Source organism: Panthera onca, chromosome F2 (genome assembly GCF_046562875.1).
Source record: "Panthera onca isolate mPanOnc1 chromosome F2, mPanOnc1 haplotype 2, whole genome shotgun sequence".
Lineage (NCBI taxonomy): Eukaryota > Metazoa > Chordata > Mammalia > Carnivora > Felidae > Panthera > Panthera onca.
This window is the reverse complement of record NC_138356.1, coordinates 50,220,742-50,235,363: the sequence shown is the minus strand read 5'-3', so window position 1 is coordinate 50,235,363 and position 14,622 is coordinate 50,220,742. Positions and strand designations below refer to the sequence as shown.

Below are 14,622 nucleotides of genomic sequence, written 5' to 3'. Positions count from 1 at the left end.
AATTCCCTTAGTGAGTATTCATTCTTCTTTCAAAAAAGTTTGGCTGAGAAAGAAAAGACTAAGATAGGGAAGCAGAAACAGGGAGGTGAACCAGCAAAAAAAGTTTTCTTTTATGGATGAGGAAGACCTGAATACATGTCATCAGGAGGAGACAAAGGAACCAAAAGACTGGAAATATCTGAAGGGAAGGGAAAGAGGGGAACTAATGAGTGACTCCAGGATCCAGAGTGATTTTAGACTTACTGTGTCCTTGACTCCTGTGATAAAGCCTCTGATAAACTTGAGAACAATCTTCCTGAGAAGTGAAATGCCATTCAGAATGTCATGTTCTCTGGTCATTGATACTACCACAAGTAGAAACAAAGTATTTACTGTTTCATCTTGCACAAATAATAAAGGTAATAGAGACAACAATATGGATGTTTGATGCAAAAAGAAAAAGCATGGAGTTAATGTCAAGAAAAACTTAAATTTACAAAAGAGACTATGATTTTAACAATTTTGTATCCTTGTATACATATCTCTACACTGTAACTTGGACTCACAAAATACACCAGAGGTCACAAATTCAAATTCTAACAAAGACCAAGAAAGTAATACAAATGTACTGAGAAGGTAGGGTATCGGGTATCGGTGTCAGAATGACAGTAGAAAGTCATGGGGCAGTTGGTTACCTTAAAAAAAAAAAAAAAATGCATCCTTCTCCTGAAAGAGATCAGCTCAGTACGTTTCCATTCAGGAATACATGTAGACAGATGTTAATTAAAATGTTTTCAAGGGAAGGCAAGAAATTTATATTTAGTATTTTTAGATGAAAACTCAGTCTTTAATGTTAGAATTAGGTAGATACGGATTTGAGCATATCCCTATGTGGAAGAATCTTGCACAATTTGCTTAATCTGAGTCAGTTGCCTAGTCCATAACATGGGGGATAACAGTATCCTTAGGAAGAAGATTAAAATAACAACTCACGAGGTCAGTGCAATGCATAATGCTTTATGGACATTGACTGGTGATCAGTAGTTGTCTGGCTTTAGGAGCAGGAAGGGAGTTGACTGCAAAGGGGCCCAGAGATGGGCCCCTTTGTTTGGATTTTGGAAATGTGTGTCTTGGTTATAGTGGTGGTTGCAGAACTGTGTGCATTTGTTAGAACTCCTCAAACTGTGTACCTGGAATTACTGAACTTTTTGCGTGTAAATTAAACCTCAACAAAGCCAATTAAAAAAAAAAAAACACATAACTACCTTTTCCTTCTCTCTGCACATAAGTTTTCACCGACTATTAAAATACAAATGACATCAGAGGTTTCCAACCTGTTTATCTCCTAGTGTCCCTTTGCAACCTCAGTCACAGGCCCCTGCATTGCAGAAGATTTTGCCTGTTGAGAAACAAGAAAGAACTACCTTTATTTGTCTGTTACACTTTTCTTTTGTACTAAGCTTACCATGTACTGAACTCATCTATTTGGGTACTGTGCCTGGTACATTGAGTGAAACAAGTCACTAGTCACTCTTCAGAAATGTTATAATGTAATCAATAAGTTAATTATCTGCTGTTCAGTAATCTATGAAATTTAATAAACCAATAAACAATTAGAAGCAAAAACAATATATTGGTATTTTTTTAAATGAGAATAAAACACATAGTAGCACTCTGTGTGTGTGTGTGTTTGTGTGTGTGTGTGGGGGGGTGGGGTACAAACTCATCCCAACCCATCCTATGAGGTCAGTATTACCCTGGTACCACTAAAGGAAAACTACAGACTAATTTCCCTTATTTATATGGATGCAAAAATCCTCTAACAAAATACTAGCAAACCGAATCCAGCAGTATATAAATAGGATTATAAACTATGACCAGATGGAATCCTTCCCAGGAATGGGAAGTTCAGCACAGGAAAATCAATGAATGTAATGCACCATATTGATAGAATAAAGGACAGAAACCATAGGGAAATCTCAGAGGATGCAGGGAAGACATTTGACAATAGCCAACACCATTTCATAATAAAAGCACTCAATAAACCGGAATAGAAAGGAACTTTCTCAGCCTGATAAAGAGCATCTATGAAAAACCCACAGTTAACATCATACTTAATGATGAAAGACTAAAAGCTTTCTCTCTACAATCAAGAACAGGACAAGGGGGCACCCAGGTGGCTCAGTTGTTTAAGCATCTAACCCTTGGGTTCAGCTCAGGTCATAATCTCACAGTTTCATGAGTTTGAGCCTGGCATGGACTCCACACTGACAGTGCGGAGCCTGCTTGGGATTCTCTGTCTCCTTCTTGCTCTACCCCTCTCTCACTTGTACTGTCTCTGTCTCTCTCAAAATTAATCGATAAACTTAAAAACAAAACAAAACAAAACAAAACAAAAAGATGTCCACTCTCACTACTCTTATTCAGCATTGTATTGGAGGTTCTAGGCAGGGCAGTTAGGTAGGGGGGAAAAGGCATCTTATTTGGAAGGAGAGAATTAAAAACTTCCTCAGTTTATAGATGTGACATGCTTGTACATAAAAAAGTTGCAAGGAATTCACAAAAAGCCTATTAGAGCTAATAAACAAGTTCAGCAAGGTTGTAGGATGCAAGAAAAAATGTATTGCTATATACTAACAATGAAAAACTGAAAATCAAGTTAAGAAAACAGTTCCATTAATAATAGCACGAGGAGCACCTGGCTGGCTTAGTCAGTAGAGCACACAACCTTTGATCTCAGGGTTGTGAGTTTGAGCCTTATGTTGGGTGTAGAGATTACTTAAGAATAAAATCTGGGGTGCCTGGGTGGCTCAGTCCGTTGAGCATCTGACTTCAGCTCAGGTCATGATCTCACGGTTTGTGAGTTCGAACCCCACGTTGGGCTCTGTGCTTACAGCTCAGAGCCTGGAGCCTGCTTCAGATTCTGTGTCTCCCTCTCTGTCCCTCCGCCACTCGTGCTCTCTCTCAAAAACTAAATAAACATAAGAAAAATTTATTTAAAGAATAAAATCTTTAAAAAATAGCATGAAAAAGAATAAAATACTTAAGGATAAACTTAACAAAGTGCAAATCTTATACTCTGCAACTACAAATTATTGTGGCAAGAAATTAAAGATGTCCCAAATGAATGAAAAGATATCCTTTTTTAATGTACTGATGTAATATTTATTAAGAATTAGTGGTGTTGATACTTCCCAAGTTGATGTACAGATTTCACACAGTCCCTATCAAAATCTCAATTCTCTTTGAAGGAATTGACAGACCGATCCTAAAATTCATATGGAAAAATAAGGAATCCAGAATAATAAAAATCTTAATGAGGAAGAACAAATTTGGAAGATCCGTGTTTCCTGATTTCAAAACTTACTGCAAAGCTACCAAATGAAGACAGCGTGATACTGGCATAGGAATAGATAGATCAGTGAATAAAATTGAGATTCCAGAAATAAACACTTACATTTATAGTCCGTTGATTTTCAGCAAGAGTGCCAGGATAATTCATTAGGGAAAGAATAGTCTTTCCATCAAATTGAGATGAGACAACTGGTTAACAATATGCAAAAGAGTGAAATTTGACCCTTCCCTCAACTGCATACAACACTTAACTCCAAATGGACAGAGACCAAATGTAAGTGCTAAAACTATAAAACTTTTAGACGATAACATAGGAGTAAATCTTCATGACCTTGGGTTAGGAAACGATTCTTAGATATGACAGCAGAGCAGAAGCAACAAAATTAAAAATAGTTGAATTGGATGGGCTCAAATCGAAAACACTGTGCTTCAAAGGACACCATCAAGAAAGGGAAGAGTCAAACTATAGGATGGGAGAAAATATTTGCAAGTCGTATATCTGATAAGAGGTTCATATCCATAATATATAAAGAACTCAAAGAACTGCTACAACTCAACAACGATAAAAAGACAGATCCAGTCAATTATGATATAGATATTCCTCCAAAGAATATGCAAAAAAAGTAAACACACAAGAAGAACCTCAACATCATTTCTCTAAATTAGGGAAATGCAAATCAAAACCACAGTGATACCACTTCATGCCGATGAGGATACCTAATAAATGAAAAGATAGACTATAACAAGTGTTGGTGAAGATATAGAGAAATTAGAACTCTTACACATTGCTGGTAGGGGTGTAAAATTGCACAGCCACTTGGAAAACAGTTTGGCATTTCCTCTTAAAGGTAAGTGTAGGGTTACCAAAAGACCAAGCAATTCTACTCTGTATATACTCAGGAGAGCTAAAAACATATGCACACAAAAACTTGTACACAAATATTGATAGCTGGATTATTCACAAAAAGTGCAAACAACCCAAATGTTTGTCAACTGACCAGTGGATGGGTAAGCAAAATGTGGTTTATCCCTTCAATGGAATTCTGTTTGACCACAAAAAGGAGTGAAGTACTGATTCATGGTGCAGCATGCATGAACCATGAAAACATTAAACTTGGTGAAAGAAACCAGACACATAAAATCACATATTCTGTGACCCCATTTATGTTAAATGACCGGAATAGGCAAACCCATAGAGATAGAGACAAATTTGTTGTTAGGGGCTAGAAGAGGACACAAAGAAATAACTGCTAGGGGAGGGTGGGTGATGGGTATTGAGGAGGGCACCTTTTGGGATGAGCACTGGGTGTTGTATGGAAACCAGTTTGACAATAAACTTCATATATTGAAAAAATAAAATACAGGCAGAAAAAAAAAGAAATAACTGCTAATTGGTATAAGCTTCCTTTTGGGTGTGATAAAAACATTCAGCCATGAGATAATGGTAATGGTTGCACAATTTTTGAACATTGTAAAAACCACTAGATTGTATACTTTAAAAAGATGAATTTTATGGTGAAGTATATCTCAATCTGTTATAAGAAGTATAGGTGTATAATTTCTTCCCGTTTTTTTCCTGGAGTTCTGAATCCCTTCATATTTTCGTATTTATTCTTGTGACCCACAGGGGTCACAGTTTGGAACCTTTGAACTCCTATACTTTAGTGTTCCTTTCTGGTGTAAATTGTGACTTCCTACATCAGTGATTCAAGCTATTTTAGAATAAAGAAAATTATTTCCATGAACAGTGTTGCTGAGCATCTCAACAGTAGGATTCATAATTATCTAGCACGTTCTTTAAGGGATTGATTCATTCTCTGAATACGGAGAATGTGTATTTGTTTAGTATTTTTAGTTTGAGTAATAGTTCATTGTCATCATACCCTTATTTGAAGACATTTTAAATATAAAATCTTACTAATATAGTACCGTAGGAAGTTTATAAATAAAAACATTGACTTTACAAAAGTCTGTTAAGAATGTGGTTTGAAAATTATGAAGTACATTTTTATAAAAAGTAATGTTATAAATAATTATTTTACATTTATTTTTTTAAATTGTTTTTTAAGGTTTATTCATTTTTCAGAGACAGAGACAAAGCGTGTGTGGGGAGGGGCAGAGAGAGAGAGGGAGACACAGAATCTGAAACAGGCTCCAAGCTCGAGCTGTCAGCACAGAGCCCCACGCAGGGCTTGAACTCACAAACCGCGAGATCATGACCTGAGCTGAAGTCCACGCTTAACCGACTGAGCCACCCAGGCGCCCCAATTATTACTATTATTTTAAGTGGCAGATAGGTTTAGGCCAGTTCATAAAAGTCTATAAAATACATAATGAATGGCTATAATTCAGATTGAAATAATAGTTTCAAAATACCAGTAATTAAATAAAGCAGGAAAAATAACTCTATCTCCCAGGGGTTACTTAACTTTTTTTTCCATGAAACATCTCATTATAGGTATTTGTTAAACAGAATGGAACCTCTCTTCAGAAGAATGTACTGAATTTTTCATACACTTTCAAGGGATTCACAAACATCTTAGTTCAGCAAACCTTTGGGAAAAGTGTGTGTATTAGTCTACTTGGGCTGCCATAACAAAATACCACAGACTGGGTGGCTTAAACAATACGAATTTATTTTCTCACAGTTCTGGAAAACTAGAAGCCCAAGATCAAGGTGCCATCAGTGTTGGTTTCTGATGAGATTTGATTTTCTTCTTGGCTTGCAATGCCCTCATATGACGTTTTCTCTGCACAGATGGAGAGAGATTTCTTACACCTCTTAGAGAAACCAGTGTTATTAGATTAGGTCCCCACTTTATGACTTCTTTTAACCATAATTATCCCCCTTGTCACATTGGGATTGGGGTTTTAACATATGAATTTTACGTGACACAATTCAATTTAAAACAGTGTGCTAGTCTGTACCTTACTTTGACCAGACCAAAAGACGTAATATGTTGTAATAGCTTAAGAAAAAAGAGGAGCATAGGGCTGGCTCAGTCAGTACAGCATGTAACTCTTGGTCTTGAGGTTGTGAGTTTGAGCCCCATGTTAGCAGTAGAGTTTACTGTAAAGAAAAAAAGATGGGATTGAGTACAGTCAGAGAGCTTAACACCTAAAGATTCAGAAGTAATTAAAAAATATTAATATGCCTTCACAACATTGAAATCTGGAAAGAGAGATAGTCCAGAGAGGTTATTAAGATCTCAGAAATAATTTCTGGTTATTAAAATTCCAAACGCAAAAGGAATGAATGGTGAAGAAATCTAAAGAAATTAAGTGGTTGCTCAATGACTTCATACTAATTAACATATTCCCAAGATAGAAAGGATATTTAACCAAGAATAGATTATAAATATTACTAATGTAGAGAAAATTCAGGATTGAGTCGAACAAAAAACCAAGAATGGCAAAATGATCTTTGAAACATTTGTAAAATAAAGAATAACACAAAGATATAGAGAACTATTGCTTGGATAGAGAGTTAATACTGGTAATGTTTATGTCCCTTCTATCAAAATGTGCTTTTCAAACTGAAAGGATAAGAGTAACCATTTTTGAAAAGCTTCTTGAAGGACAGAGGTGCAAAGATTATAGGAGTTGATTCAAGTATTATGAATAACTTCAAGAATCCTGACTTAGATACTAAAATAATTCCAAGAAAAGAGAGAAGAGAGGTCAGAAGACTGGAAGAGGAAATGCAATTTTGATTTTCCAAACCAGGGAGTGAGAAGCATTAGAATTCCATAAACCAACAACTACCAGTAGTATACCCTAGGGCAGATGATGAATAGAGAATAGAAGAAATAGGAGAATATAGAAGAACATGTAGGAGAGGAAATAAATCTATAAGTTATATGGATTTGGTAAGAAGAAGGTTGGAGAAACTATTTCCTTTTCTGATTGATAATCACACTAGTAGAAATGTTAGAGACAAATGTATGTTAACTTCTACAAGGGTCCAACAAATTGTCTTGTAGCCTTTGCACAATTCAGAAAAATTTGGTCTGGATACTAGAACAATGAACTTGGGTTGTCCTTCAATGTAGCAGGGTCCAGAAAATCTCTAGGCAGAAAGCTAGTGCTATAATAGAGCTCATCTTAATTTGTTTTCCTTTTCTCAGAGATCATAGTCTTATGTTGCCTGTTGTCCAGGTGTCTGAATTTTTTTCACATGTTTTTTCCACCTTTTTTTGGTTGTTATAGCAGATTTACTGATCCATTACCAATTGCTCTGTCATGAGGAACAGCAGGAGTTCTGTGTCTGAGTTTTTAAATATCTTTTTTTGTTGCTACTAAAAATGGGTCTCTATTTTCTGACTGGCTGTTGTTTGTATTTACAAAGGCTTTTGATCTCTCTATGCTTATTTTATATCCTGCTACTTTACTAATTTTTCATATTTAAATTATTTCTCTGTTGACTGCTTTGGGTTTTCCAAAAAGATACACAATTATATCATCTACAGATAGATGCAGTTTTACATCCTTTTATGTTTGTAACTGTTTTTCTTGTTTAATTGCATTAGCTAATAGTAATAACTATAGCGGGCACCCCTGTCTTCCATTTCCATTTTTGGCAGAGAAAGAAGTCTCTAGCGCTTCCCACTTGAATAAGAAGCTTGCCAATTTTATTTTGTTTTTGTACGTTTGTTTCTGTTTCACATGTTTTTTTTTTAAATCATTTTCTCAATAGATTGTCAACTCTTTGGGGCAGGGACTATGCCTCTTATGTACTGACCTACCATTCTTTTATTTGAACAGATATGGTCTAAGTATTTCTTATGCGTTATGTTCTGTGCTAGTCACTTGGCAAAACAAAACAAACCTAGCTATGTCCCATCACCATATCACACCACCTCCCCCCGAACCCTGCTGCCAAGATTAAGATATGATGGGAAATACAGACATTACACAGAAAACACAAGTGTGGGAAATTTTCAGAAAGTGACAGTATTAAAAACTATAGGAGCCTATAGCAGAATGACCTAACCTAGTACGGGAACATCAGGTGATACGTCCCTAAAGAAATAATATTAAAGGAAAGTCTAAAGAGAAGAGACAGCTGACACTTTTCTAAGAGAAATCCAGTATTTCTGAACAGAAGAAAAAAGAGTGGATCACAAGAGATGAAGCTTTTGCAGTAGTTAGATAGAACTGGACTGTGGAGAGTTTAGTAAACCCTATTAGGATTTTGGATTTTTCCCTTTCATGTGGTAGCAAAATAGGAATGATGTTTGCTTTTGTGTGTATATATATATGTATTTATGTTTGATAACTGCTCTCAGTGCACATAGAAAATGAAATTGTAGGATGCTGAGTAGTATATAAGTTACTTGTAAATGCTGCTCATTAAATTTTAAACCAGTGACTTTCCAACATACAAACTGGAATTGCTGTGGCAGGCAGGTTTTAACTCTGAAAGCTAAGTACTATTTTTTTGTAAACAAGAAATACGTTCATTCTGAATTCTTTTTAAAAAGTTAAGGAACACAAACTTCTTAGTGTCTGGATTTGAATTTTCAATTCATCCAATTACTAGCTTTTTGAAAGAATTACTAAATTGCTAGAAGCTTTGGTTTTCTCATCTCTAAAAGGAAGTATTGTTTTAAGGATGAGCTGAGGGAAGGCTTGTAAAGCACTTAGGATTTGGCTGGCACATATCTGTCAAATCTTAGCTCTATTTATTAGCTATTCTTTAAGAACTTCAGTTCTTAAATATAAGCACAAATCAACAGAAAATTACAAAGCAATAAGGATGCAGACCGTACATTTAGGCATTCTCTTAATGATGACATCCTGCTTATTCAGGTGAGGAAAACACATCTTAGGAGAAGTAGTTTATTTAAGGTTCATGAGTAAATAAATAGTAGAGTTGGGGATGATTGCGGGGAGTCTGGTTCCACAGCTCCAACTCACCTCCTTATGTGGCCTCTTTTCTAAAGCAGGATCACTTTTGGAAGATTCTTTCTCTTTCATTTGACTGTAGTAAAAAACTACAAAACCATGTTTCGTTTTGGAAAGAAAAATAATAAATAGAGGAGATTGATAACTTTGGTATTTGGTTAGTGGGGCTAAAAACAATTTAAGCTGTAATACATTATTTCCTGATTTAGGTGATAATAACTTTTTCCTGCTTGAAAACTCTTTATTAGGAGTTCTAGTTTATTAGCTGATCCATTAATTAATTAGCTATTAATGTATAGTTATAGAAGTAATGATTTATCAGATCCTATGTTTTTCTAGTACATGTTACCTCTAAAAGGGACTGCTGTGAGAACATCTAGCATGGCTGCATTTGAACACTGTGGTTATAGTGAGAAGATAGCATATGTACATTCTTCTATGTGTGGAGTTTTCTTCTCTTGGGGACTGATGAGGGGCATTAGGGAGAGTGCAGTTTGATTTGTGGGAGCTGTCTGTTTATAATATTGAAATAATTGTGTTACATAACTGTCATCTTTGTAAAAATACTTTTGTAGAATGGCAGTATATGTAAAGTAGCTCACTTACTTCTAGTGTTAATTATAAGAAAGGGGAGGGGTGAGGATCTCTTTTGCATGGCTGGTGGGAATGCAAACTGGTGCAGCCACTCCGGAAAACAGTGTGGAGGTTCCTCAAAAAATTAAAAACAGAACTTCCCTACAACCCAGCAATTGCATTACTAGGTATTTATTCAAGGGATACAGGTGTGCTGTTTCAAAGGGACACATGCACCCCAGTGTTTATAGCAGCACTATCAACAATAGCCAAAGTATGGAAAGAGCCCAAATGCCCATCGATGGATGAATGGATAAAGTGTAGTCTGTGTGTACACACACACACACACACACACACACACACACACACACACACAATGGAGTATTACTTGGCAATCAAAAAGAATGAAATCTTGCCATTTGCAACTACGTGGATGAAACTAGAGGGTATTATACTAAGCGAAATTAGTTAGAAAGAGACAAATGTCATATGACTTCATTCATGAGGGATTTAAGATACAAAACAATGAACATAATGGAAGGGAAGCAAAAAATATATAAAAACAGGGAGGGGGACAAAACATAAGAGACTCTTAAATATAAAGAACAAGCAGAGGGTTGCTGGAGGGGTTGTGGGAGGGGGGATGGGCTGAATAAGTAAAGGGCATTAGGAATCTACTCCCGAAATCATTGTTGCACTATATGCTAATTAACTTGGGTGTAAATTAAAAAGTAAGTTAATTAGTGAATTAAAAAAATTAAAAAAGAAAAAGAAAGGGGAGGAGCCACCTGGGTGGCTCAGTCAGTTGAACATCTGACTTGTGATTTTGGCTCAGGTCATGATCTCAGAGTCCTGGGACCAAGCCCCACATGGGGCTCCACACCTGCTCAAGATTCTGTCTATTTCCCTCTGCCCCTCTCCCCTGCTTGCACTCTCTGAAATAAAATATAAAATAAAATTAAATTAAATTAATTAAATTAAGTTATTTATGTTAACAGAAATAATCATTGATTTTTTTTAACTTCTAAATAGGATTTTTTTAAGGTAGAGTAAATGTATGAGAAATTAGCAGTGTCATGTTTTATGTTTTCAGATGTTGTTTATCAGTTTTAAAATCATTAATGTTTATGAAATTAAAATATTTTATAATATTTCAAAATATTTATCAGACTTCCATTTATTTACAAAGGTGGGAAATGAACTATAATCTCTTCACCTGTGTTTTTAGGAATACTCCTAAAATTTTTAAAGAAATCCACACCTGTTATAACAAATTCAGTCAATGCTGAAGGATAGAAACCGTGTCTTCCTCCTTAATTCCAGTCCCAGGGGTTTTCTTCCACAATTTATATATACCCGTAGACTCTTTAACATATATATAAGTATATATACATATATATATCATATGCTTATGTAAATATATACATTTAGCTCTGCATACATCATTTTTAGTTAAAATTAGATCATATTTCTAATCAGATCATATTTTAATCTTATTCTGAAACATGTAACTTAATGTGCATATCTTTCCAAGTTAGTACATATAGAATTCATTCAGTTTATTGAATATTTTATTATAAGGTTATATTAGTTTATTCATTTGCATACTGATAGAGATTTAAATTCTTTTTTTTCTATTTTAGAGAAGTTTACTAAGCATTTTGAGATAGGTATTATCTTCTCTATTTTAGAGATGAAATTAAGACACAAGGAAGTTAGGTAACTTGGCCTAAATTGCACAGCAAGTAAGTAAGTAAAGCTGGTGTTAGAATCCTGGCAATCCAGTTCAGAATCCAGTCTTAAATACTACATTATGTTACTCTTTTCTTTCTGCCTTAGTCTACCTACCGAATTGAGGGGGAAAAAAAATCAATGTATGAAATATATTTAATATGAAAACTCTCCTGAGGATAATTTAATATGCTACTTTAAGGATATTGGAAACCTAGGGTCACAGATTACACAGTTATAATTTGTGGTTGTTTCTAGTATACAAGTAGAAGGTTTGAACCAGTGCTACTCAAATGTTAATTTACATAAAAATCTCTGGGAGTGGGGGGAGCATCTTGTTAAAATGTACCTTCTGATTCAGTAATCTGGGGTGGGGCCTGAGCCTACATTTCTAGTAAGTTCCTGGTGACGCCAGTACTGCTGACCTGTTTGTGAGTAGCAAAACTTTAGGCAATTTATACAGACCTTTGGCAAATCTTATTGATTTTATTGAATCAGTTTTTACATCATTTTATTTATGGTACCTATTTTTATAAGTTATAAGTGTTAAATAGGTGGGGGTTTCTAGTTTCAATTCTATGTCTGTAGCATTTAACATTGCTGAAAAAAATAAATCGTGGTTTCTGTAGTACTAATGTACAATACTTAAATAACTATAATCAGATTTATTTTTGTACTAAATACAGCTTACACACCTTTGTCTCCATTTCCATTGTATCATTTTTAATGGAGGGAAACATTTATTTTCATTTTGAAGGCTATCGCTGTAGTTGAGCTGAAAGGTTGTTTTCTGACTATTATTTTCTCCTTTGATAATAGCATATTTTACACAATTACAAAAGTGAATACTTGTTCAGTGCTATGCGCCACACAATATATCAAGTGCTTAATTGGTATGATTTGACTTCATCATCATGACCTCCCTCATTTATTCATTCATCAGCTCTTCGAGCACCTGCTCTATTCCCGGAACTGTGCATGCAATGGTGAGCCAAATAAGCAGATTCTGCTCTCCCAGAGCCTAGTATATTGCAGGGTGCTATACAATAATCAGGCAATCACAGGAATGTGATGGTTGTGAAAGACAAGTTGTTAATTACCATGCTTGCTATTGTCTCTACTCTTGTCAACCGTCAGAATTCTACCTTAGCCCTCTAACCTTCTCCCACCTAGCTTCCTCCTCTACCCGACTGCAAGAATTCTTTCTCTTACAGCTGGATTCCTGAGCTGTTGTGATGCCAAATCGACCTAATGATTAGAGAGAGACTAAACTTTACAAGTAAAGATGAGCAATAGGTACAAGAAAAAAAAGAATACCTGAAGGGACACTGTTCACATTAATTGAAGGAGTAAATATCCTCAGCACTTTAAATGGGAGTTTGAGGTGACCCTCAGCAACTTATTTCAGTTATTTTAATGCTTCCATGTGCCCATCTTTGTGGTAAGAAGTGCAGGAAATCAGCAGATACCAAAATAGGGTGTAATTCTGTCCCTACTCTTAGAACCATTAGAATTGTTGATGAGAAGAGGTTGAAAGATTTAGAAGACAAGGCAAGAAAGACATTATTGTTTTTTAAGTACCAACACGTATGACCATTAAGCAGTAAGCGCATTGTGGACTAATTGAGCATGCTCTTGGTGGGATGCTGTTTTGAAGAAGTATGTGATTCTCTTTTCTGATAGTAGTTCTGAGTTCTCTTTTGATAGAATTTTTTTCCTGATATTAATCAGATCTATAAATTTGATCTTCATGTATATAATACCACATTGTTGTGATTTCCAAAATGTTCTGTTATCCCTACTACGGTTATAATTTGGGGCTTCATTGTATTGTTTTGAAGATTATCATAAGAGATTTTAGTTCCTGAACACTACAAGTAGCTCTATGTAGTTGTATTTCTTTTAAAGGTAGAATCCGAAAAAAACTTTATAAATTTTATCTTGGAAATTAGTTTATTATTGTGTTTAATTTTAGGAAATGGTGCTCTTGCAGAACATTCTGAAAATGTGCATATTTCAGGAGTGTCAACTGGTAAGTCATTTTTTTGTAATGTTTAAATTTCATGCATGACTTATATGGTAAATATTGAAAGCCACCTGGTATCTTACAAAGTGATATTTGGCTATAAAAATTATTACTGCTTTTTGCAGCATGTAATAAGGAATGAAGTAACTGGAACATGGAGAAATTCTCATAAGATAAAGTTGATACTTGCATGCCCCTGGATTGATTATACTCTTCCATACAGACGGCATAATTATTTTTTCTTATAAACATTAAACCAAAAAAAAGTTAGCTCGACTTGCATTAGTATTTTCTTTCCACACAAAGTTACATGAAATGAAATTTATTAAAATGTAATTTTGAGTCTGTTTCTAGTATTAGAGCCTTAGAAAAGCATTTTTCTTTATTTTTTTGAGTTACTACTATGCATAAAATTGTTGTTCTTAAGTGCACAATTTATGTTCTTAAAAAGCAACCCAACAACATGTTTGTATCCGTGAAATTCAGAAACTTGTTGAAGCAAATGCACTTTCTCCCATTCATCTAAGCTTTTATAACTTAATAATTACATAAAGGTCTATTACTATTATAGTTTTCGTTCTTAACATGATTTCCACAGCCTTGTTTTCTTTTTTGCTGTGTCAACTATAATTACTTAGGAGAGCAAAATCTTTTATTGTTGCATTTAGTGAAATAGAATTTCTTACCATTGTATTAATTATATTATTATTTCCTTTTAGTCTTGATAAGTTTTATGTGGTTAAAAAAATTATACTTTGTGTATTTATCAATCTACTGATTGATTTCCTCATGTCATCTTGTCCTTTGGTTATTTTTTCCTCAGATGAAGTAAAACTGACAGTTTTCTCTTTGGTTTTATGTCTGATTTTATATTCGAAAACTTTAGTAGACTTAGGAGCTCTAAGAGTTAGTTTGCAGAGCCAAATGCATTGACAAGTGTGGTTTTCTGAAAAATGGAAGTGAGTGCCTTAGTTTGTTTCACTGTTCTCTTGTCTTTGAGTTCTGTATGATTTTCTACACATCAAGCAAAAATAAACTTATTTAAAAAATAA

At 34.7% G+C, this 14,622-nt stretch overlaps 1 protein-coding gene across 2 annotated transcripts in view; it reads left to right on the top strand.

The window, feature by feature from the left end:
- LRP12 (LDL receptor related protein 12) overlaps positions 1-14,622 on the top strand; it is a 74,639-nt gene that overhangs the window by 22,478 nt on the left and 37,539 nt on the right. Inside the window, exon 2 of one of the 2 annotated variants that reach the window (XM_078441899.2) lies at positions 13,520-13,576. The exons of the other annotated variant lie outside the window; for it this stretch is intronic. Within the exon in view, the coding sequence (XP_078298025.1) occupies positions 13,520-13,576 (57 nt within the window). The remainder of the gene's footprint in view (positions 1-13,519; positions 13,577-14,622) is intronic. 2 annotated transcript variants of the gene reach the window in all.